This window comes from Aplidium turbinatum, chromosome 8, assembly GCF_918807975.1.
Source record: "Aplidium turbinatum chromosome 8, kaAplTurb1.1, whole genome shotgun sequence".
NCBI lineage: Eukaryota > Metazoa > Chordata > Ascidiacea > Aplousobranchia > Polyclinidae > Aplidium > Aplidium turbinatum.
This window is the reverse complement of record NC_137479.1, coordinates 10,590,955-10,612,176: the sequence shown is the minus strand read 5'-3', so window position 1 is coordinate 10,612,176 and position 21,222 is coordinate 10,590,955. Positions and strand designations below refer to the sequence as shown.

Sequence of the window (21,222 nt, the reverse complement as noted above, 5' to 3'; positions counted from 1 at the left end):
ACTAAACAATTGCTGAAATATATCAACAAAGTTTTACCAGTTTTCCCTGTTCAATGGCCTAGGCTACCCGCAGGGCCGCATGTGTATTGTCCAGGCACAGATTTGCTCACTCAGTTGTCATTTGGGTGTGAAAGCTGAGGCGTAGGATGATCAAATAACAATGGCTCAAGTCCCAGCGTGTGAGGTTGAACAAGTGAACAACAGGTTTTTAGGAAAGCTTGCTGCCTTCATGCAGTGGCGCGTTATTAAAAAAGAGTAGTTTGCTGACAACGCTTCAACGAATAGTTGAAAATTCAAATGTTAGCCTTTGATTTCAACCCTTTGTCATTGAGTCAAGCCATTACAGATTTTTTATAAAAATACGCCACAGCCATTGTGAAGCGCTTTCAAAGTCAGAGGGTGAATCTTTCACTTTTAAATTACCCACTCACCTCAACAATCGGTTCTCAGCATTGTGCTCATAATGTTCAAGAAAAAACATCTTCATATACTAATTCAACTGATTTTTTTTTAGATTAAAATCTGAAGCTAACAGCGTGCTGGAACTCTTCTTCCACTATTCCAAGAAGGTTGTCGACGCCACGAGGAACGCTTGCTTCGATCAGCTGAAATATTTTGAAAGTCAGGTAATCTGCGTGGCATGCTGGTGCTGATTTTGGTTCAACACAATTACTGAACACAATTATTTGCTTCTGTGGCAGCTATCGACATGGGATTTCTAATTTCCGTGTGCTTACCCTGTATCATTAATGTAACGACTGTGAGTGTGAGGTCTCGTAATCGCCCAAACAGTACAATTTATCATTTTTACATTGATTCAACGTCTGGGTGATGTTGTCTGAACGGTGCCTTCAAATCAGTTCACTTATGATTGTTTTTTAAAAAGTTTTGGCCTACTTCATAGAGGCCTACTGTAGTTTTATTTTTCTAAATCCATTTTATTAGCATCATCGTGAAGCAGTACAACTTTGCTCAAACTTTGTGATCTTTGTAGCTTCTTTTATTTGTTTCACGATGAGCTCTTAATACATCTTTCATGTATCAAATCCCTTGTTTGCAGGCTAAACACTTGAAGCCGTTATTCTGCAAAGAATCCTTGTACTTGTCACGGCGCAAACGGGAGGCACGCGCCAGGAATCTTGAAAAAGCGAGAGAAATCACCCGCAAGTTAACTTCCTTCATAACTCTCATCGATCAAGCTATATCAGTGCATCTAGTTGCACTTGTCCGGATAGCTATCACCAGGTAGATATACCTTATCAGTGAAACTTTTACACTGTCAATTTACTGTAGTTTGTGATAACTTTCCAGCTTGTCTTAAAAATCACCCTTCAACAAAAAGAAATACTGAGTAATGTTATAGTTTATTTTTATAGCTTTGCTACAGCTATAGTTGGAGTCTTTTTAAACGTCAACTCATTTTCATTCTGTATCACAGTAGTCTATTTAATTATCCTAGACGAGAGGTTAAAAAATTGTCAAAAGAATGACTAATTTTTCCTAGTAGTTATCCTAGATATTCTAAAGATTAAAACTGGCTACTTTTGTTGGTTGGTCAGCCATCTTGTTTTGAATCGTCAGTCATGCGCTGACAAACATCAACACAACCTTCCAGGTTTGTCAACGTGGTACTGTGCGTAAGTGAACCTGAAGAAGACGAAGAGCAAGCAAAGACCCCGTCACTTGGTGACACGCAACCGATCTATCACACAAAAGGTAACTTTTCAGCTTTCAAAGTAACGTGTCTGCAGACGTTGAATTAATGTAAAAAGATTTGTTAGCTGGGCCCGTACTGCTGACAAGTTTAATGACTTTCTTTAAGCTGATGATATCTCTAATAAATACGTCACAATTAAATTGTTTCAAAATCCAAGTTTATCTTCATTTACTGCATCACTCATTTTGTTTGATTAGTTTAACTTTATGAGCTTGAACTGTTTTAGCATTTTAGGTTTACCACTCTTCTGAGAGTGTGCGTGTGCAGAACCCAAAGTGCAGACACTGAACTCGTTTCAGCAAACGTTTTGAAACCTTTTTATCTTGTTTTTATTCTCAGTGCTGAAATGCAACTTAAATCGACCAATGTCTCCACATAAGAAATTCAAAAGAGAAAAAAACAACACAGTGATCAACTGATCAATTTGAATTTCTGTGTATGACGTTGAGGGTTGAGTTAATCGAGAGTATTGATCACTGTGCTTGCACTTGTTTTTCTTCTTTTTAGTAAATTCAATCGAACCACTGTATTTTGTCCACCAGATGTAGATAAAATTATAATTTTTATTCTTGACAAGGACACTATGAGGTGTCGAAAATGTTCGATACAAAACTTATTTTGACTGTTTTTCTGTGACTGTTGAAAATAAAAGTTAAATTCAGCAGGTCATAGCCCTAAGAAGGTAGGCATTTCTCTCTATAGCAGCGTTCTGTTCAATGTGTTTATACATGAAAGAAATTAAGGCCTGTAGTCGAAGGGGCGCCACTTCACGATCGATGGCGTACCTTTAAATGTCACACAGCCACATGCTCTTGAGGGGTGTCGAACCGGCTCCCTTTTGAACGTCGAACCATGGCGCTCACCACTCGGTTATGCAGCCGACGAAAATAAACGTAAATATGTTGATCAGCTTTGTGTGCTTGTGATACTGATTCGTGCATTGTGGCTTAATGGCGTTCTCCACCAGATTTGGTCCATACAAAATTAAACTGTTATTGAAACATTAAAATACACAGTTCCATTCAACGATTACTGCATGAAATAAAAGATTTTTAACTATAGAAAACTGCATCGATCACTTAACTGTCAAGTGGCACTGATTCTGCTTTTATTTGATTCCTTCTCAACTATATTGCATTGAAACATCTCTCAGAAAATCAGTTCTTTTTATATTGAATCAACGTTTTCTGGACGGGACAGCTCAGTTCTGTCAGGCTAGTCAAACAACAAACCTCGATCAACCATTGAAAGTATCAACTTTTGCTTTGTTGCCTTCCAGAAGTAGAAGAAACAAGTGAATTTGTTGGGGATCCCACAAGACCGGTATTTTCCGGGAAGTTCCTGTTCAACCGACAAACTCACATGCTAGAGATGCAACCAACCGTGGCAAAGTATTGCAGATCTATTTATTGTTTAATTATTTCTGTTATTATTATTGCCTTACTTTTTTAAAGCTTGGAGGTAATAGTAAATTGTGAGAAAGAGAAATGATGGAAAAAATAACTTGTAAAAGTAAGACATTTCTGAAGTTAGGCAACAAACTGTTCAGTTAGCCAAAGTGACCTACTAGTTATTATCATCTCTTTTACTATTGTTTATACGTCAAATAATACTACTACTATTATTATTGTTTTAGTTTTAATTTTAATACTTAAGTTTTTGTCTTCTTCAAGTCATTAAAGTTCTGAGTCCGTGTCCTATGACAGAAAGGTTACATCTCCAACCAGTAATTCCTGTATCGCAACTAACAACGACGCAATTTAAACGTTATTTGTTACTTGAGCTGTATAGATTCACTTTACTTTGGTTTCGCACTGGACTATATTTGAAAGAAGTCTTCCAAGATCGGTTGTTAGTTGAATTGAATTCATAACATTTTTTTTAACTACTATCGATTTTAGTGATGAAGTTTGCTAAATTTAAACAAGTTGAATTTAAATTTAATTTTTCTGCCAATTATTTCAAATCATTGTCGTCAGTTTGATTTGACAAAGTAAGATTCGTTGTTTTTAAAGTAGAAAATTAAAAACCATTTTTGTAGATTTCGGGAAATTCTTTCCTCTTCATTTTCGAGTATCTTTGACTTGATGTGCGATCAAGCGTACTCCATGCACTCTTACACACCCAAGAAGAATCCTCAAGAGCGTCCTGGATCGGCTCCTCCATCAATTGGAGGATCAGTTGGATCGTCGAACAGTTCGGACAGCTACGAATACTCTTCGTTGTCCTCCTTTGAATCCAATCTCTCTCATGAAAGCGGAGAAAAAAAAGACAAACCTGAGGAAGAGGTGAAAACGGTTGAGATTAAAAAAAATTGATAAACTTGCAGCATAGTTTGCTTGTTTCAAACGGAATTGCAAAATCAAATTCCAAGTCGGAGAATGAAGTGTTCATATTTTTTTCTTCGCACTAGCAGAGGTAGCCGATTTTTTCCTTTCAGCGATTGTCTTCATCATTTTCTTCATCTCATTCTGATCATCGCATCTTTCACCTTCAGTCAATTTTTGCTGATTTCATGGCGGAGAAGTGAAGGTGTCTGACCAAGACTCTGAAGGAGACTCTAGTTCGGTTCCCAATACGACCACTCAATTATGTCTTGATTGTTTTAATTGTGTCCAAAAGCGTAAAGTTGATTCTTTACTCAGAAGTTGCAACCAAGGATCTACTTTTATTTCCTTACTTTGTAACAGGAATTTATTTATTATTACAAACTTTTAGTAAGATCTATCCATCTCTAAAATCTCTGAAACTGATAAGGCATGTGGAAGTTTCTTATGGTCTGAAGATATAAAATCGCAAACAATATTTCATCAAATAAGTAAGATATCACAATGATAATATTTTATTTAGAAACACGTTTCGTACTTTGAAAAAGCTACAAAGGAAGAGAGTTCTCCACGGGGTCCAAACATTGCTGGTGAGTCTTCATCATGCTTGGTTGAGAAACACTTATCCTTAGACTGAGAAAGAAAGCCATGTTTACAGCTTAATTAAGATTGGTAGGCTTTCATATTTGTGGTGGTCTTGAGCGGCTATTAAAGTCCGGCAACTTGAAGTTAACGGTGTGACGTTTTCTCTTGAAGTTGGAGTATCTGCAAACTATTCCTGTTACTAAGTGGAGCTGAGCGTTGAAGTGCGCCGCACAACTGCACGTGTCATGTATGCAGCCATTTTTACGTGATATTTAGATTTTTTGTTTACTGATTAATTTATCAGGACATATGTAATTAAGGAATGTTTCACTTTTCGTTTACGTTTTATGCTATTCGTAACGTAAGTGTGAATGAGCCTGGCCAGCTTTGTCGTGCCCAGGTCAGTTTCAGGTCTGGTTTGAGAGCACGTTAGGAAAGAATTCGGGCTCAGCCATGAATCCTGCAGATTTCTTTGATCTTTATATAAGCCAGCTTACTTTTGCAAGTTCTATTAGATGAAAAAAATGTAATTTTTGACCTTATTTTGAGATTTAATAAGTTACCAGTTTAGACCTAAGTATAGGACTGCGCAACAAACAAAACGACAACAGACAACGAAGCATTAGTTTGAATGCTTGCAAAATTATAAATTCAACGTTTGCAGACGTGAATGTAAAAAAGGGTGGATTTTAATAGCTAGGGAAAATGCTTTTCTAATCTGAACAAAGCTTTAAATTCCTTAGGGTTAACAAACCCTGACTTGGCAATACATCCCATGCCAAGCAGAGATGACAAGAGGAATGTGATTTCTCCCAACATGCTGCTGTCTACCGGGAAGAGGGAAGTCCTTGGTTTAGTCGTTGGAGGACAAAGGATCATGGCTCTTTATAACCCTTTGGATAAAACGAAGCTCAGAGAAAAACTGATGGAAGACCCTGAGGTGAACTCAATTCGATTTATTGTTTATTGACCTTTGGAAACATCCCAGACAGCAAAATTCGTCATTCTGCAGACGTTGAATCAATGTAAAAATGACGAGTTTTGCTGTCTGAGATCATTTAAGACTTTACTGTCAAGGCATATGCCCAAACTTTCTATCACCAGCAGCCTGCATTGATTGTTTCATTTGCAAGGTATTCTTTATCTGACGCTGTAAAGCTGTTTAGAAATAATCATGAAGACGCCCTGTTGTGATTACGTGTAAAAGTTCCATATATTGAAATATTATGCGCATGATTTTGATTGCTGAGATAAAATTATTTTCTAAAATTAAGTAGCCTGCACTTACATTTCGAGATGAAGCGATAGCTTTTTAACTTGTGTTTTCTAGCTCTGTTCCTACTGAATGCGATTAAATAAAAAGAATTCTAATATGAACAGCTCAGACAAAAAATCAACCGTTTATTACACTAATTCAACGTATGCAGACGTTGAATCAATGTAAAAAACGGTTGCTTTCCTGTCTGGGTAAACACCTTTTTCACCAGATCGCTGATGCTATAGCGAAGAAAGAAGCAATTGTGAACTCCGCTCTGCGTGAGGTTGAAGAGTTCTGTGCAGAGCAGAATTCTTGGCTCGCCGAAATAAGAGAGTTCACTGTGTCTTGGTCGGACAACGACATAGAGAAGTGGAAAGGCCAACCTGCCCGCGACATCGAAGACCAACTTAACAAGATCAAAGATTGGACATCGAAGGTTGGCGAGGCTGCAATATCTGAACTTAAACTTTTTATATGCATTGCTTTCATTACAATAAGTTTTTACGTTGTATTTTTTGTATTACCGTCGGTTGAAACTATACTGAATTTGTTTATTGAAATATTAAACATCTATTTTGACTGCTATCTTATGTAGATCAAGATTTAAGACGTGGCAAAGTATGTAGTGATGAAAGTGTTATACAGAAAAAAAACAGGAAAAAATACGGTAAAAAGATTGGAACCGGCTTAACTACAACATGTTTTGTATAAGAAATTCTTAGTATTTAACATATACGAGCAAGTACTTGAGTTGATTATTTACTTTCTAGGTGCAATTTATGGATCATCATTTGCTCGTGTCCAACAGGCTGTTGTACGTTGATTGCAGATACCCTGTGACCGTCCTAGTACCTGTTCTCAATCATATCTTCAAGAAGCTCATTAACATGGTATGTTTGTCTGTTACGTTACACGTAAAGGTTTTGTCTTATATCCATTGACTGAATCTTATGCCATGTGCCATGTAGCCCACGACGACAATATTCCTTGTTGTTAGTGTGACAAAGATTCGTTTCTCAACTATCGGCCTTTGGGGTTAATAAAAATTTCAGTGAACCGAGTTTCTGTTTTCATCTTGATTCAACGTCTGATGTGCAAATGGCGGACTAGTACAACTTTTTGTTCCATCGTACTGCAAATTTTATCACTGTGTTGTCTAAACGTTCCACAACATTTTTTGTGTGACTTCGTTAAAATCCCTATTTCGTGCATAAATGTTCGCTTTTCTTCAGTGTATATCGCATGCTAAACACATGTCCAACGAAATATCCGAGCAAGTGAAAGATGCTCTCAAGATATTGAAGAACAAGGACACGAGCATGAAGTCGTTTGCAGCTTACGCAAGCAAAGTCACCGAGTGCGTAAAGAGAAAGGAGGTTTTGACGAACACTGTGACGTACGCAAGGTGAGAGCGGCGCTGGTGTCTACAGACGTTCAATCACTGTAAAAAGGACTGATTTGTTCACTACCCAGACAGTAAAGTCTGCAGACGTTGCATCAATGTAAATATGACGGATTTTGCTGTTTCTGTCAGAGGATTTGTAAGATTTTCACAGTTTTGCATGTTTGGGTATTACATCGAAAAATGTCTTGTTTTTTTAGCTTAATTGCGTTTTGCATACGTTAAGTAATGCGTAATCAATGCAAAAATCAAGAATTTTTGCATCGTGTCACAGCATACTTATTACATCTTCATTGATGCTCCTCTGAGTTATTGACTTGTTTTCTTCTGCATTTCATGGAAGAGGCTGCAGCTTTCCATTCACATTTCAGTGCGTATCTGCAGTGTATGGCAGAATTGGCAGTGGTTGTTTTAGGAAGTAGAAACGTGCTTTAGCTGTATACAAAAAATAAAATAGATCACTCTTCGATTGTAGTTGTTATACGTTTGCGATATTGACTGAGATCTTCAACAAATGCAACCATATTCTTTACTGCCTCGTTGCAGAGCCTTATTTGAAGTGGTCAGAATGTCACACAGGCAACTCACTCAAGAAGAGGAAAAACTTGATCAGAAAGTTAAATCCAGTTGGGAAGCTTTCCTTTTCCAGGTAGGCGCATTTTTCTACATGACGTGTTGCGAAGATAAAAATAATTGAACCACAATACTGAACGTATAATGCAAACATTTTCCGCCGTAAGACGAAGAAGTGAATAGCCATATAACAACTTCAATGTGCACTATATGGTCTATTTTGAGATATTTCAAAGTCTGTTTTTTTTTACTGTTTAAACCACCGTTTTAAATACGACGACTAAACCTTATGTTTGAATCTCCACTGAACGTTTCAGCCATTTAAAGATCATTTGATAATTTAATTTTTAACTTAATTTCTATACAGTATACATACAGTATTATACATACTTTTCTTCGATCATAAATAACACGACAATCTGCAGTTGAAAGATGCCAACAGCTTTGTCAGCAACCAGCGACCAGTTATCAAGAAGCAGCTAGACGAGATGTTCAATATGCTGCGTGAGCAGGCTGAAGACATAGCAAGGTGTGCTTCCACCGGTCCAGTGTGCGACCCTTCCGCTGTTCCTTCCGAGGTGGGTCATAGTGATAGAAAGAAAAGTTTTAGTTTTTGCTGTATATCCAAAAACATGCAAATACGCTCCAGTTTTCTGATATAATGTATCTCTCTTTCTAGTCATCATCATAATCCATCGTCGGTTTGTTCCCCACTAGTGGGGGTGGCCGATACATTTAAATAATATTTTGGAGCATAGATTTTCCAGCCGGATGCCCTTCCTGACGCTAACCACAGTTATTGGCGGTGGGCCTAGCCTTTACTTAAAAAAAGTATTTCCTGCAAGGCAGCAGGATTTCTAACTTCTAAGATTTCTAACTTCTAAGTAGTATTATTATTATTGTCATTGCTGTTTGGTATTGTTGTTGTTACTATTATTAGTATTTTTATTTATAACTTTTATGATTTATCATCATTGTGATCATTATCATCATCACAATCATCTTTCTATCTATTCAGGTGGTCGACCTTCTCAAAGACTACATCACACAGTACCAAGAAATCCGCAACAAAATCAGCGAAGTCAACCACTTTCACGAGGCTATATGCAACGAGTCGTACCCCCTCGAGCAACTGAAGCAATTCAGTGAAGACATGAATCACAAGCTTAATCTTTGGCAACACGTCAACGTGTCCAGCTACATAATAAGTGACTGGAAGACGACAACTTTTAGGTATTTTTAGGGTATTATTTACGCTTTATAGGCGTAATTTTGTGTTAACCTTTAATTTAAAAGGAGAAGGGTTTTTTCAGTAATGTCATTAATGTGACAACTCATAATTGCAGAAAAGGGGTAAATGCACCAACAGTGAGTTTTTAAACGCCCGATTAAGCTAATCGTCTAATTAATTAATCGAAAATCAGTTTGGGCAAAGTTTTGATTAACGGATTACGGTTGGTGCATAAAGAAGTTAATCGTTTGCAAATTGAACTTCTTTTTCGGCAATAATTGATCAATGGTAGGCCTACATTGTTAATGATGCATCGTACACTCAGTGATTTTGATTGGCGGTTAAATTTCTTAACAATTTAAAGTGATTTGGAAAGTAGATGCTCTACCACGTAACCTACCAGCAGAAGGGTAATTTATAACCTCGTTTCTCAAGGCCTCCGCTTGAGAATCCAACTCCATTTTTAGTATAGAACCAGGTGTATAATAAAAAGTCCAACAATGCTTGCGAAAACTTCCCCTTTTTAAATTGCTTCGACGTAAAAACAGCAACTTTCGCAAGCTTGGTTGCCGTTGAGTTGTCAATGCTTTGATTTGAAGCCATCAAGACATAACTCCACTTCATCCATGCTGATTCCCATCCTGTTAATCATTGATGTCTTAACAGGAAGTTCAACGCTCAGCATGCCATGGGTCGCATCAACGAATGGAGGATGAAAGCTGCAAGCTTGGTTGATAAATTGCCGCCTGGTGATGCGGTACTACACCATTGGCAGGAGGTATATACGCGCTATGTACAAGCATCCCAGACAGTAAAATCTGTCGCTTTTACATTGATTCAACGTCTGCAGACGTTGAATCAATGTAAAAATGACGGATTTTGTTGTCTGGAGAACCAGCATATTATTGAAACTGTTCGGTTTATGCCATAAAACAATGTTGTTGTTTTTTCATTTGTAAGACCTTGGAGAACATGACTTAAATACCTCTAACATTAAGTTATACAGCATTTGTTTCTCGGCAGCCGATTTGTAGCAAGAATTGACAGCGACAGACACGTGTTTCGCCCATGAGGCTGGGCTCATCAGTATCGCACTGTATTCTGCCACAAATTTATTCGACCACCACCTTTCTTCACAATTATACAGCATTGTTGGACTTTTTATTAGCAACCTATTTTTGTAGTTGTTTAAAGCTATCACGTATCAATGCTACTACTTTTTAAATGTTTGCTTAGACTCTGGAGAGCTTGGCGAAGGAGCTTCCTCTGCTCTACAAACTGTCCAGGGACGCGATGAAACCACGCCATTGGAAGGCGGTTTTTGCAGGGATGGGGGAGACCTTTGAACCAGCATGGACTTTCACGATAGACGAATTGCTTTCATATCGTCCTTCGATGCATGCGCGTCTCATACACAGGGTTTGTAGTGAAATCTTCTGACAGCAAAATTAGTCATTTTTCACCATGATTTAACGTTAAAAACTTGTTGTGTTGAAAAACTGTCGAATAGACCTTTAAATTATTTTTTAACGCTGGGGTGTTTTTGTTAATTGTTTTGTTCCTTTAAATTTAAGTTCGATAAACGTAGCATTAAAGAAACAAAATTTGTATAAAAATGGGATACGAATTCATGGCTACTTTCTTGATTTACTTAAATTGTTGAACATAACATAAAATTGTCTACAACTTTAAATCTCACCAGATGTTTTTTCTGCGTCTTGTGTCTCGTTTTGCTCATGTTTGCAAAGAGTAATATTTTTTTCTTCCAGTTGACTAAAAATGTGATGATTTTTTTTGAAGCAAGCTCAAGAACGTGGCCTACGATGCGTTCTATAAAAAGTAAAATACCAGACTTAAAGTAACCCGTTTAAAGTAGCCTAATACTTAAATGTTCCATATTTAAACTTTGAAATTTCAATACATCTAACTGTTCGCTTTATTCAATTTATTGTAAATTATTCAACTTTCAATGCAGATCTATCAAGACGCTGCGTCGGAATATTCTCTTGAGAAGTTGCTCAGCTCCATCAAAAAACAATGGGAAGAGCGACACTTTCAACTGGCCAAGCACATCTATGTTGTTAAGCTCACTCAATCCGAAGACCCTGATCAAGTACAAGGTGTGTGAGTTTTCTCAATGTTTGATTATTGGCTTTGACATTGCGAACGGATAAGGCGCGTGGTTCACAAGCATATGACTCTAGTTCGAGTCCCGGTTAAGCTGACTGTTTATCTCTTACGATAAAGTTTTAGGCTGGCTTACTGGAAATAAAAAACAGACAAAACATCTTTGAGATGCAGCACCTCTGTCTGCGGGGTTTCAAAGAAGTGTTTTGAGAACTTGCGACCCTACTAGCAATATCGCTTTTAAGTCAGTGAAGTATTTTCATTCTTCGCATTCTCAGTGCTAAGTATGACCTTTCCATTTGAATGACTTTTGTTAGTGGAAAAGCTTTATTTTGTCATGTGGGATGCCAATATTTTCCAGACAACTAATTTAGAGGTACCCTTAGAGAGAGAATGGATTGAATCAGAACGTATAAGAACAACGAATGGTTGCTCTACGCAAGAACGGCTTTTTAAAATAAACCTCGTGATTATTATCACTTCAAAACAAATACAATGATCATAGACAAATATCCAAACAAGTAGGCTGTAGCGCTTTTTAAACACTTTGTCTTTCAGCATTGAAACACCCCAACCATGCGAAAACTCACGAAAAATCCAACCACCATGCTACTGGCAAGCCGAAGCAGATGGTGAGTAGGAAGCTGCTTTGTGGAGAAGTAGATCACGCTGTTTCATCACCGTCATCATCGTGTGCCGTCTCCGAGTCGTAGTTTGGCTGTCAATTGCTTCCACACGTCACGTTCTTCTGCTACTCTTTTTGCTTCTCCGATGCGTGACAAGTCAGCCTACTGTTTTGCATCATCTCTCCAAGTTCATTTCCTTCTTCCCTTGCACCTCTTTCCTTCCACCATACCTTCAATAACCAATTGGTGTAGCTGTCCTATCGCTGTTTCAGGCAGTAATATTGTGGTGTGATGACTGATGAGCTTCATACCTGTTGTGATGGCTACGCACATGAAGCCCAATGTTTTAAGCACCATAAACATATGACTGACTATCACCACAGGGTTGAACAATCTTTTAACTCAACAAGAAAGTCAAAAGACTTGTTAAATCACGTAGTGTAGCTTAGCTTCCTACGTTTGCGATCCAACAAAGTGCACGCTCTAACAAAGGTAGCTAGTGAGACTTTCTTATTGGGGCACTTGGAAACCTCGGTGTACCTGCTTATGTTGAATTGCCATAACATTGAAAGTGTGTTGTCAGGTTATTTTTCTATATTCTCAAAGTATTAATTCCTGGTTTTACTTAAAATTGCGTTTATTTTGGTATGTTATCTCGCCTGAATCTTTTCTCACGTCGTTCACTGATACGTGCGTTTATAACATTAGGAGAAAGACAGCGGGACTTACATTTTAGTCGGGGTCAATGATTTGCTCAAAGATCTCTCTGAAAGCCAAGTAACTCTCCAAGCCATGCTGCAGTCACGCCATGCCATTGAAGTGAAGCAAGATGCGGAGATATGGAGCGACACACTTAGACAAGTCAGTTTATGGTTTCTATGATTGAAACTGTTTTTTTTTTTCTTTACTTTTGCCTTCCTTAGTTTTTTTCAGCTTTCGTGTATGTTGCTTGTTGAAACTTTTGGAATCGCCATTACTCCAGTTAATTAATCATGCACGTTTTTCAAAGGCGGCAGACTACAGACGTATAAACTTTGCAATCAATAACTTATCAAGTCTAATTTTACATCAATTTTGATCAGTTTTCAAAACGCAGCAATAACATGACGAAAAACGTTTAAAACTGCGTCGTTGGCGCAAGGTCGTGCTTGCAATCAACGCAATTTATCCACAAATTTTGTTTTTGTGTGTCTCAGATCGGTGAGATCATACACTTGTGGGTGACGTGCCAAGACAAGTGGATGTACCTCAACAGGGTCTTCAACGGTGAGGCGAACTTAGCAAAGAGGTTCCCATCGCACGACGATCTATTTCTCGCGGTTGACCAAAAATACAAAGATTTCATTAATTCGATGTTGCTTGATGCCAAAGTTCTGTCAGTTCTTTCGAGGTATGTTGCTGCTGGGCTGAAATACTAATTTGAAAATCACACAAGTTACGAACGGTTTCTTTTAAACTTATTTGTCCGCCCCATTAGCTCAGTGGTTAGCACGCGCCAGGCTCCAGATCACGCTGCGCTGGTTCGACTCTCGGGGTGTGCGGCGTGCGCTTGAGCAACGCATTTCGGGACTGCTTTCCATTCAGCGGTACCTAGTGAATGGAATAATTCTCCGGCAACAACAATCGGAAACTTCACTCTGTCAATCTCGGTTACCGCTCCTGCGTCAAAAGCCTCTACAAGAATGCGAAGCTACCAGGAATAACCTATCAAGGCTTAGTCAGTCTGAGGATAAAGATTCAAAAACCAAACCAACCAAACCATGTGTCAGTCTGTGTGTACAGTTGATAACCACCTGTTGGTAAAGATTCCTGCTGAATAACTATTTTGGCGTAAAATTTATTATCAGTAAATCGTCCCGTTCTTCTTTAAAAGTTTCATTTTCATGCATCTTACTCAAAGTTTCATTGTTAATGATGTTTAAGATTGTTGTCTAACGTTGGTGTTAATTTTGTCTGCCACAAAACGCAATGTTAGAAAAAGCGTTACCTAACCGCAAACACGTTTGTTTTTTTCTTTTCCACTGATAATGTACAAGCATTTTTCCATCACTGATTGTTTTAGTTGTTTTAAGTTCAACACCTTGATTCGTGGATCAATGATGGAATGTGTCTTTTAGTTCGTCCCAGCTAGTAAATCCTTTCATTTACATTGGATCACAGTCTAAAAAAGACAAATTTTGCGAGTTGAGATTTTATCTTCTTGCTCCATCTTCAGGCGTCATGGTCAGCGGGGTTGGAGGGACCTGCAAGGAGACATTCTTCGCAAACATTTGGTTTCTTGCATCAAGTCGGAAGATGAAATCTTAGACGAAATATCTTCTCTTCTCGGTGACTTCCGATCTCAGTTTCCAAGGTGAGTCTTGATAGGTTAGTCTTTGACGCTGCAAGATATTTGCTTCATTCCGAACGTCTTGCATTCACGTTTTGTCGTATCCAGGCTTGATGTCCGGCCGGTAGTTGTAGATTTAGATTACGTGAACGAAAGGGTAAGGAAGCCAACTTTTGTGTCCACCCTTTAAGCTAATCTTTAAGTGTCCTGTAAAAGAAATACAGCCGCATGCTCTTTACTGGTTGTTGAACCGGTGCCCTTTTGAGCGTCGTACCAGGGCTCTCACCACTCGGTCATGTGGGCGACGATTACTAGTTTTGCTGGCAGTACCAAGTTACGCTTTTAGTAGCTTTTTTACTGAGAAATGAGTTGCTTTGTGTTGTCACAATGTTTAAATGCACTGAATTTGATCGACGCAGCCACTAAATTTATGAATTTTTGATGCAGATAAGATTTTAATACGATTCAGTTGATCTAATTTCCATTCCTACAAAGTAACTATAAAGTTGAAGTTTAGAAGTATTTCATAATCTGTGTGCCGCTGTGTGTTGCATATCCGTTTTTAGCATCACATTTTATTTCATTGAGAAGTCGTAAATGTACGTTAAAAATGTAATTTTTAGCTTTTTTTTTTCAGGTTGTACTTTCTCTGTGACGACGACTGTGTCCGGTTACTGGGTATTTCAAGACAACCCAAGGGTCTTGTACCTTACGTGAAGAAATGCTTCAAAGGCGCCTCTTCCTTGCTTTTCTCTCTTCCTCAAATTCTCTCCACAGGAGTCAACAAACACTCCAACACCTCATTGGACTTGGAACTGCACTCTCATAAGTGAGGGTTTGAATTTGACTTCCGTTGGCTTATGTTTTAGCACCGCCAAAAATGCAGCTCCAGTGAAGTATATTTCACATAAACTGTTGAACAGCGGTCTAGTTTTGTTCTACGCCTGCTGACTTGATAGCAATGAAACCTGATGCTGATAGAGTGTGGTAGTCAAGCCTGAGCGTCTGTAAAGTTTAAGTACTGTAAAACTAAAAGACGGTTAACATTCCCCTGCTCTTTATTTTTGTTTGAGCGGTATGGCTAGATTAGTTTGAAGGAAAATTTGAGAAATAGAATTTGAATGGTAGCTATCTGACTTTGCTAACTTGTCGAACCTTTGATAACCCATTTCTGCTAATGTCATGTTGTTTTGTTTGTCATTTTTGCTGATGTCGTACTTTCTAAATGAATAGACGACTACCACAGCATGCGCTAACGTGCACCTTCCCGTCAAACCTACTGAACATCACCAAAGTTTGCGGGCTATTTTTCATTCCCGGCTGTTGCAGTCTTGTCCTTTGCTGTGTGAGTTGGTGAAACGGGTCCTGGCTTCTGGTTCCTCAAACCAAAGTAGAAAAACTAAAACGAGACCATACGTCTTTCTGAAGACCGTGATACCAACTCTTGTGATTTCATCGAATTGTATTGTGTTTTGTTAACAACATTTAAAAACTTCAGGCTTCAAGCTACTTGTCTCTTGGGTGAAAACCAAGAGCATCTTCGAATAGAACCCCTCTCCGCTCATAGTGACGCAAACACTTGGCTTGCGAGCTTGGAGCGGAGGATCAAGGATTCACTGGTTGAGGAGCTGAAAGAGTCTGTGGAATGTCGACTGAAGGATAGTAAGTTAAGTTTGGGTTGCAATAACTTATCCAAAAATCCTCCTTCATTTTTGACACAAAGTCTGCAGAGGTCGAACCAAATTAAAATTTAATTTTTGGACCGACATGAATTTTTAAGTAAAGTTAATAGTTTCTTATTTGGCTTCCTTCTTTACTCTTTCGGGTGTTGTCGTGGTGCTTGTGTTTAAGCAACCGTCGATACATGTTTTGAACTTATAAGGTTTAAAACGGCTGCAGATTTTCAAGTTGCACTGTCTTCATGTTTCATAGATTTTGTGCTTACTCATTTATTTTTCATTAAGCAAAAGGTGGCACAAAGGAATAATGTTCGGATGATGTTTTGTTTACATGTGGCTGAACCTGTGAGTCTATCGTTTTTCCTAAAGCTCACTTTTCAGAGCCGTAGATAGAAACATTTTCATTTGCCATAACTCACCAGCTTTTGTATGAGTTTGACCGACAATTTTATTTTTCCACGCAGAGTCTCTGAGGTTGATGGAAGCGGCCCAAGAGGTGTACGATGCAGAAGCCTTCGTCACACCATCACACGACTTCAGGTAAGTCAGTTGCGTTGCGTGTGATAAACGTTTATGTGTGTAAGAAAGCAATTCGATGGGTTACGTCAGAGTTGTAGGTCGTGTCGGTTTAATTGTTTGAGTTTGACATTGATCAAGTTATGTAAAAATGAGCGATCTATCTGGCAGTCAGCACAAGGCTACGAGTAACCTACTCTTATAGAACAGCAATTGCAATTGCGATTCGCTAACTATCGGTGTATCCTCCACGCTAGCGATTAAGACTATACAACATATTAAGTGTTTTACGTTTTGCAGCCACTGGATTTTAAGGTTCACCAGCCAGACCGTTCTCCTAACCGACGCCATATTGTGGTACCGTGATGTCGAAACTTGCCTCAAACGAGGAAAGAGGAAAGGAGAACTGGAAGACATCAAGAAGTCAACCATTTATCAGTTCAAACAACTTGTGTTAGTCGATTTTTTTTTACTAATTTTAAGCTCATGATTTAAATTTTTTTTATGTCGGCTGTATAACCGAGTGGCGAGAGCCCTGACCACGGCACTCGAAATGGCGCTGGTTTGACACCGCTCAAGAGCATGTGGCTGTGTTTCTGGCAGGACAGTTAAAGGCCTGCATAAAGTTGGACACAGAGATTGGCTTCCCTGTCTTTCGTCCACGTCATTTACAACTTCAACTACTCGACATAGAAATTGAATAATCGATACAATCGGAAAACTTCACTCTGCCAATCTCGGTAACTAGCCCTGCGTCAAGACAAGAGCCTCTAAAAGTATGCGAAACAACCAGGAATAACCTATCAAGGCTTTGTCAGTCCGAGGATAAAGATTCAAAACCAAACCAACCAATACGACAAAAAAATCAATCTTTTTATTAAAAGCTGTTTTTAAACAAACTTATCACATAATTCGAACATTTGGAGGTGTTTATCTCAAAGTATTCGGGCATGGTTCAATTTATTCAACGTCATACTCCTTCAACTCAGCTGTGACGTGTGCACTTTTGATTTACTTTCAGTCAAGCCCTGCAAGACAACACGGCGCTTGCTCACAAGTCACCTCTCCGGTTACGTTTCCAATCCATCTTGTCTGCTCTCATCACACAGACGGCTTACCACCGGGAAATCCTTCGCGCTTTTGAAAGCGATCCGTTGGCAGATTCAGAGAACAGCTTCAAATGGCAACGACTGATCAAGTATGTTGAAGAATAATCCACAACCAGCTAACTTGGTGGTTCTTATCCTTTAAAAGCCTCCCTAAGCCCTACCATACTACTCAAATTTTGGTTGAACTCCAATGTGTTGCAGAACTATAAAAGCAAAGTTGCAACATTGAAGCAAAAATAGAAACAAATTGTACCAACATTCGAAAAATCAATCAACTAAAGAAAAAAAAATCTACCTAGTGATTGTTCATTGCGCTTCATAGAAGTGAAATGATTTTATAAAATGCATGATACGATTCTAAGAAAAAGAATTTAAAACTCTAGCTCAACACGTACGTTTGAATAATTACAAAATGATACTGTAATTTGCTGGACTTATAGAAACAATATAAAGAGAGTTGATTATCACTTTTAACAGTCAACTTGTGCTGATTGTAAAAAGCAGTGGTAACTATATTAAAGCGTATTTGATAAACGGTATACCAGTATTATCATTCGTATATCACTTTCATAAAACCTGAGTATTGACAGAACGTGTAGCTTCTAGCATACCTGGATACTGCTAAACGTCTCTTATTTCTATGCAGTGTAGAATGTCTTCAAGTGGAGTGCTTTGTTGTAGGAAAGGCACTCAAACAAAGGGGAATTGACATCCTGTCCTTAGTAATGTCACTTAGTATATGACGGCTGTATAACCGACAGTAGTATTACACAGACTACCTTTCGTTAATGAGAATATTTTTTCAGACATAAAATCGCTCTGGTTGACTACACGGCTGCAGGCATGCATAATGATCGTGTGGTGGAGGAAGGGCCAAACAAGATCCTTTCTAAAGCTGCTTCTGTTGGCCATTGCTATGTTGAACAGTTGGAATACAGAGAAGAGTACGGGTATGAGTACAGAGGAGACTTCGGAAAAGGGTTTTCTGGTGTCTGTGTTGGGACAGTGTATACTCCGATGTCTGAGAAGTAAGAACTTGCTTTGAACGAGTTGCACCATGTAGATTTTCAAGAAGTGACAAAGTTATGAAGAGATTTAGTTTTTTTACATATAAGAATGGTTTAAACCAGAGGTGTGCAACATACGGCCCGCGGGCCAGAGAACGGCCCGCGGTACCCATTTACGTGGCCCGCACATTCTTCATCAAGTAGCCCATTATTTTTAAATGCTTTTCACTGTTAGATCGAAAGATGTTGTTATTTGTAACATCATCATTAGCGTTATTGACTTTTAGCATTATTACATCATTAGCATTATTGTTGCGTCATTAGTAAGCGTTGTAGAAAACCGCCTTGTTCTTCTGGCAATGATTCAGCCAGGGAACGTTCAAATATTACGTAACGCCTTCGAGGGGGAGGGGGGGTTTATGCAAAGCGTTACGTTAGCGTCACATCGGGGGGGAGGGGGTTCAAGCAAAACGTTACGTAACGCTTTCGAGTACGGAATGGTAGTTTTTTGTGCTGAATTCGTAGTGAAAAAGCGTTACATGGGGGAGGGGGGATTGAAAAAATCGTTACGTTGGCGTTACATGGGGGAGGGGGGGTCAAAAATTCGGAAAAAAAGCGTTACGTAATATTTGAACGTTCCCTAACATAAATCTTACTTTATGGGTGCAGTGTGGTGAATATATTAATATTTATTCTACAAAAAGCTTAGCATAGTAAAAATGTCTACAAGTAAGAAAAGGAAGGTTGATTATGAAAGGCGGAAGTTCAACAATGAGTGGTGAATAAATTACTTCGTTGTTCAACACAATCAAGGTGTTGTTTGCCTGATTTGTCAATACACTATAGCAGTAATGAAAGAGCACAATATCAAGCGACACTACTGTGCAAAACACTCTGCTAATTATTATAGCATGATAGCATTGCATTATGAGAGCAGTTCTTTTCAAAAATGAAGCTGTTCAAGACAAAATGCAGGAATCAGCTTACAGATGAGCACTTGTCAAGTCAACTTCGAGTTGCCACTTCCTCCGTCAAAGCTGACATTGGCAAGATCTCTGGACAGAGAAGATATCAGACATCTCATTAATCACTCACTCAATGTGTAACGATTGTGTGTACGTTTCCATTAAATAAATTTTTCATATAAATTCATGTGTTATTCGATAAACTGGCCCTCAGCTTCATTATAATTGTACGTTGTGGCCCATTGAGATAAACAGTTGCACGCCCCTGGTTTAAACAATAAATACCATCAACACTACAAAAAGTGCTCAAAGCCAAATAAAAAAAGCCAAACTGTGCAAATCATATCAAATATAGTTACTAGTCACCTAAAAACCTTTACGGTCTGTTTCACCCTGATTGGGATGAGAAGGTACTTTTTTAAATAAAAATTGTCTATATTAACTTGAACTTTATTTTGCTTTTTCATGCAATGGTACCTGGTTATAGGAACACTATCGTTTTTAACTGTCTTTGTTTCAGATGCATGTTGGACTTGTGGCTGACTGTGAGGATGGGGCAGTGTGCTGGGTTGTTTGGATCAACTGGGGTCGGGAAGTCATCGATTCTTGCACAACTCGCTCAAGTTTTCGGTCGTCAATTCATCAACTTGAACTGTTCCGAGCAAATGACGATTAAGATTCTAAAACGGTATGCGGAAATTTGGAAAGAAATCAGATCGTCCTTTTATTTTATTTTGAAATACGTAAAAAATTCTCTTTTTTTTTGCTGAATTAATGCGAAGGTTTAAAGTAGTGTATGTGAACATAGAAATGTATCATTCCAGTGGTGTAACGAAATTATTCTAACTTTATGAGAAATTCAGTTTACTGATGAAACGTTCTAAACAAAACTGGATATCGCTGTCAACGAGTCCTGCTAGCCACTGACTAACCTGTGTTTACCTTAGGAACAACCTACATATTTGCGCGGGCTCCGGCTCACAAGTTGCCATTCTACTTGCAGTTGCTTGTGCGGGATGGTCGAATCGGGAGCGTGGCTTTGTTTTGACCACGCCCACCGCCTGACAGAGCAGACCCTGACAATGCTCTCCCAGCACGTCAAACACATCCAGCAGATGTACTCCGTCATCAAGCAGGCAACCAACACACAGTACACGATTCGTGGCAACGATGAATGCAATAAGTTGAAGGTTCACATTAAACTTCAACAATTATTTTTAACAAAGCTAAATGGTAAATTTGTACCGAAGAGTCAAACTTTGTCTGACTAAAGAAGCGTTGAAAGAAACGTACATTATATCACTTCCATATATTGTGATAGTGTAGGCTATGCTCTATATTTGACTATTAGGCTGTACGTATGCCTGTATATTGCTACCAAAGTAGGCTGCAAAGGTCATCTCTTGCTGATATTTAACATTTTAGCTTGCTGTAGTTTTAGGCATATTTGGGTTTTGAAGAAGATTTATGTATGAGGTTATGTTAGGCTATCACGTTTTACCTTTTTAAGATTTTTGAAAACTGTAACAAAATATTACTGAAAACGGGATTCCATGCGCATTGCAGGACATGTACTGCTGTGTGTCAAAACTTGTGAGAAAAAAGTGCTCGTAGCAATACGAGAGACGTTTTTTTTACAAATGTTGTAATCTCGCCTGGCTGCAAGAAGTAAGTTGTAAAAATATAGTGAGTCCTACGGTCTTTCATTGAATTGCGATTGATTGACTTAAAATCCCAACTGAGCTTTCAACTGGAATAGCGAGGTGTTGTT

The 21,222-nt window shown here is 38.5% G+C and overlaps 1 protein-coding gene across 1 annotated transcript in view; it reads left to right on the top strand.

Annotated features, from left to right (window-relative positions):
* Window positions 1-21,222, top strand: part of LOC145776046 (dynein heavy chain domain-containing protein 1-like) — a 73,495-nt gene that overhangs the window by 11,549 nt on the left and 40,724 nt on the right. Inside the window, exons 10-37 of the mRNA XM_082587453.1 lie at window positions 515-626; window positions 1,061-1,245; window positions 1,616-1,716; window positions 2,997-3,108; window positions 3,759-4,005; window positions 4,568-4,634; window positions 5,373-5,569; window positions 6,117-6,323; window positions 6,658-6,777; window positions 7,120-7,292; window positions 7,836-7,938; window positions 8,288-8,440; window positions 8,881-9,095; window positions 9,760-9,871; window positions 10,330-10,512; window positions 11,069-11,213; window positions 11,779-11,852; window positions 12,555-12,707; window positions 13,043-13,236; window positions 14,062-14,199; window positions 14,813-15,004; window positions 15,674-15,837; window positions 16,319-16,394; window positions 16,671-16,823; window positions 17,392-17,568; window positions 18,286-18,507; window positions 19,972-20,139; window positions 20,455-20,641. Coding sequence (XP_082443579.1) covers window positions 515-626; window positions 1,061-1,245; window positions 1,616-1,716; window positions 2,997-3,108; window positions 3,759-4,005; window positions 4,568-4,634; window positions 5,373-5,569; window positions 6,117-6,323; window positions 6,658-6,777; window positions 7,120-7,292; window positions 7,836-7,938; window positions 8,288-8,440; window positions 8,881-9,095; window positions 9,760-9,871; window positions 10,330-10,512; window positions 11,069-11,213; window positions 11,779-11,852; window positions 12,555-12,707; window positions 13,043-13,236; window positions 14,062-14,199; window positions 14,813-15,004; window positions 15,674-15,837; window positions 16,319-16,394; window positions 16,671-16,823; window positions 17,392-17,568; window positions 18,286-18,507; window positions 19,972-20,139; window positions 20,455-20,641 — 4,330 coding nt within the window. The remainder of the gene's footprint in view (window positions 1-514; window positions 627-1,060; window positions 1,246-1,615; window positions 1,717-2,996; window positions 3,109-3,758; window positions 4,006-4,567; window positions 4,635-5,372; window positions 5,570-6,116; window positions 6,324-6,657; window positions 6,778-7,119; window positions 7,293-7,835; window positions 7,939-8,287; window positions 8,441-8,880; window positions 9,096-9,759; window positions 9,872-10,329; window positions 10,513-11,068; window positions 11,214-11,778; window positions 11,853-12,554; window positions 12,708-13,042; window positions 13,237-14,061; window positions 14,200-14,812; window positions 15,005-15,673; window positions 15,838-16,318; window positions 16,395-16,670; window positions 16,824-17,391; window positions 17,569-18,285; window positions 18,508-19,971; window positions 20,140-20,454; window positions 20,642-21,222) is intronic.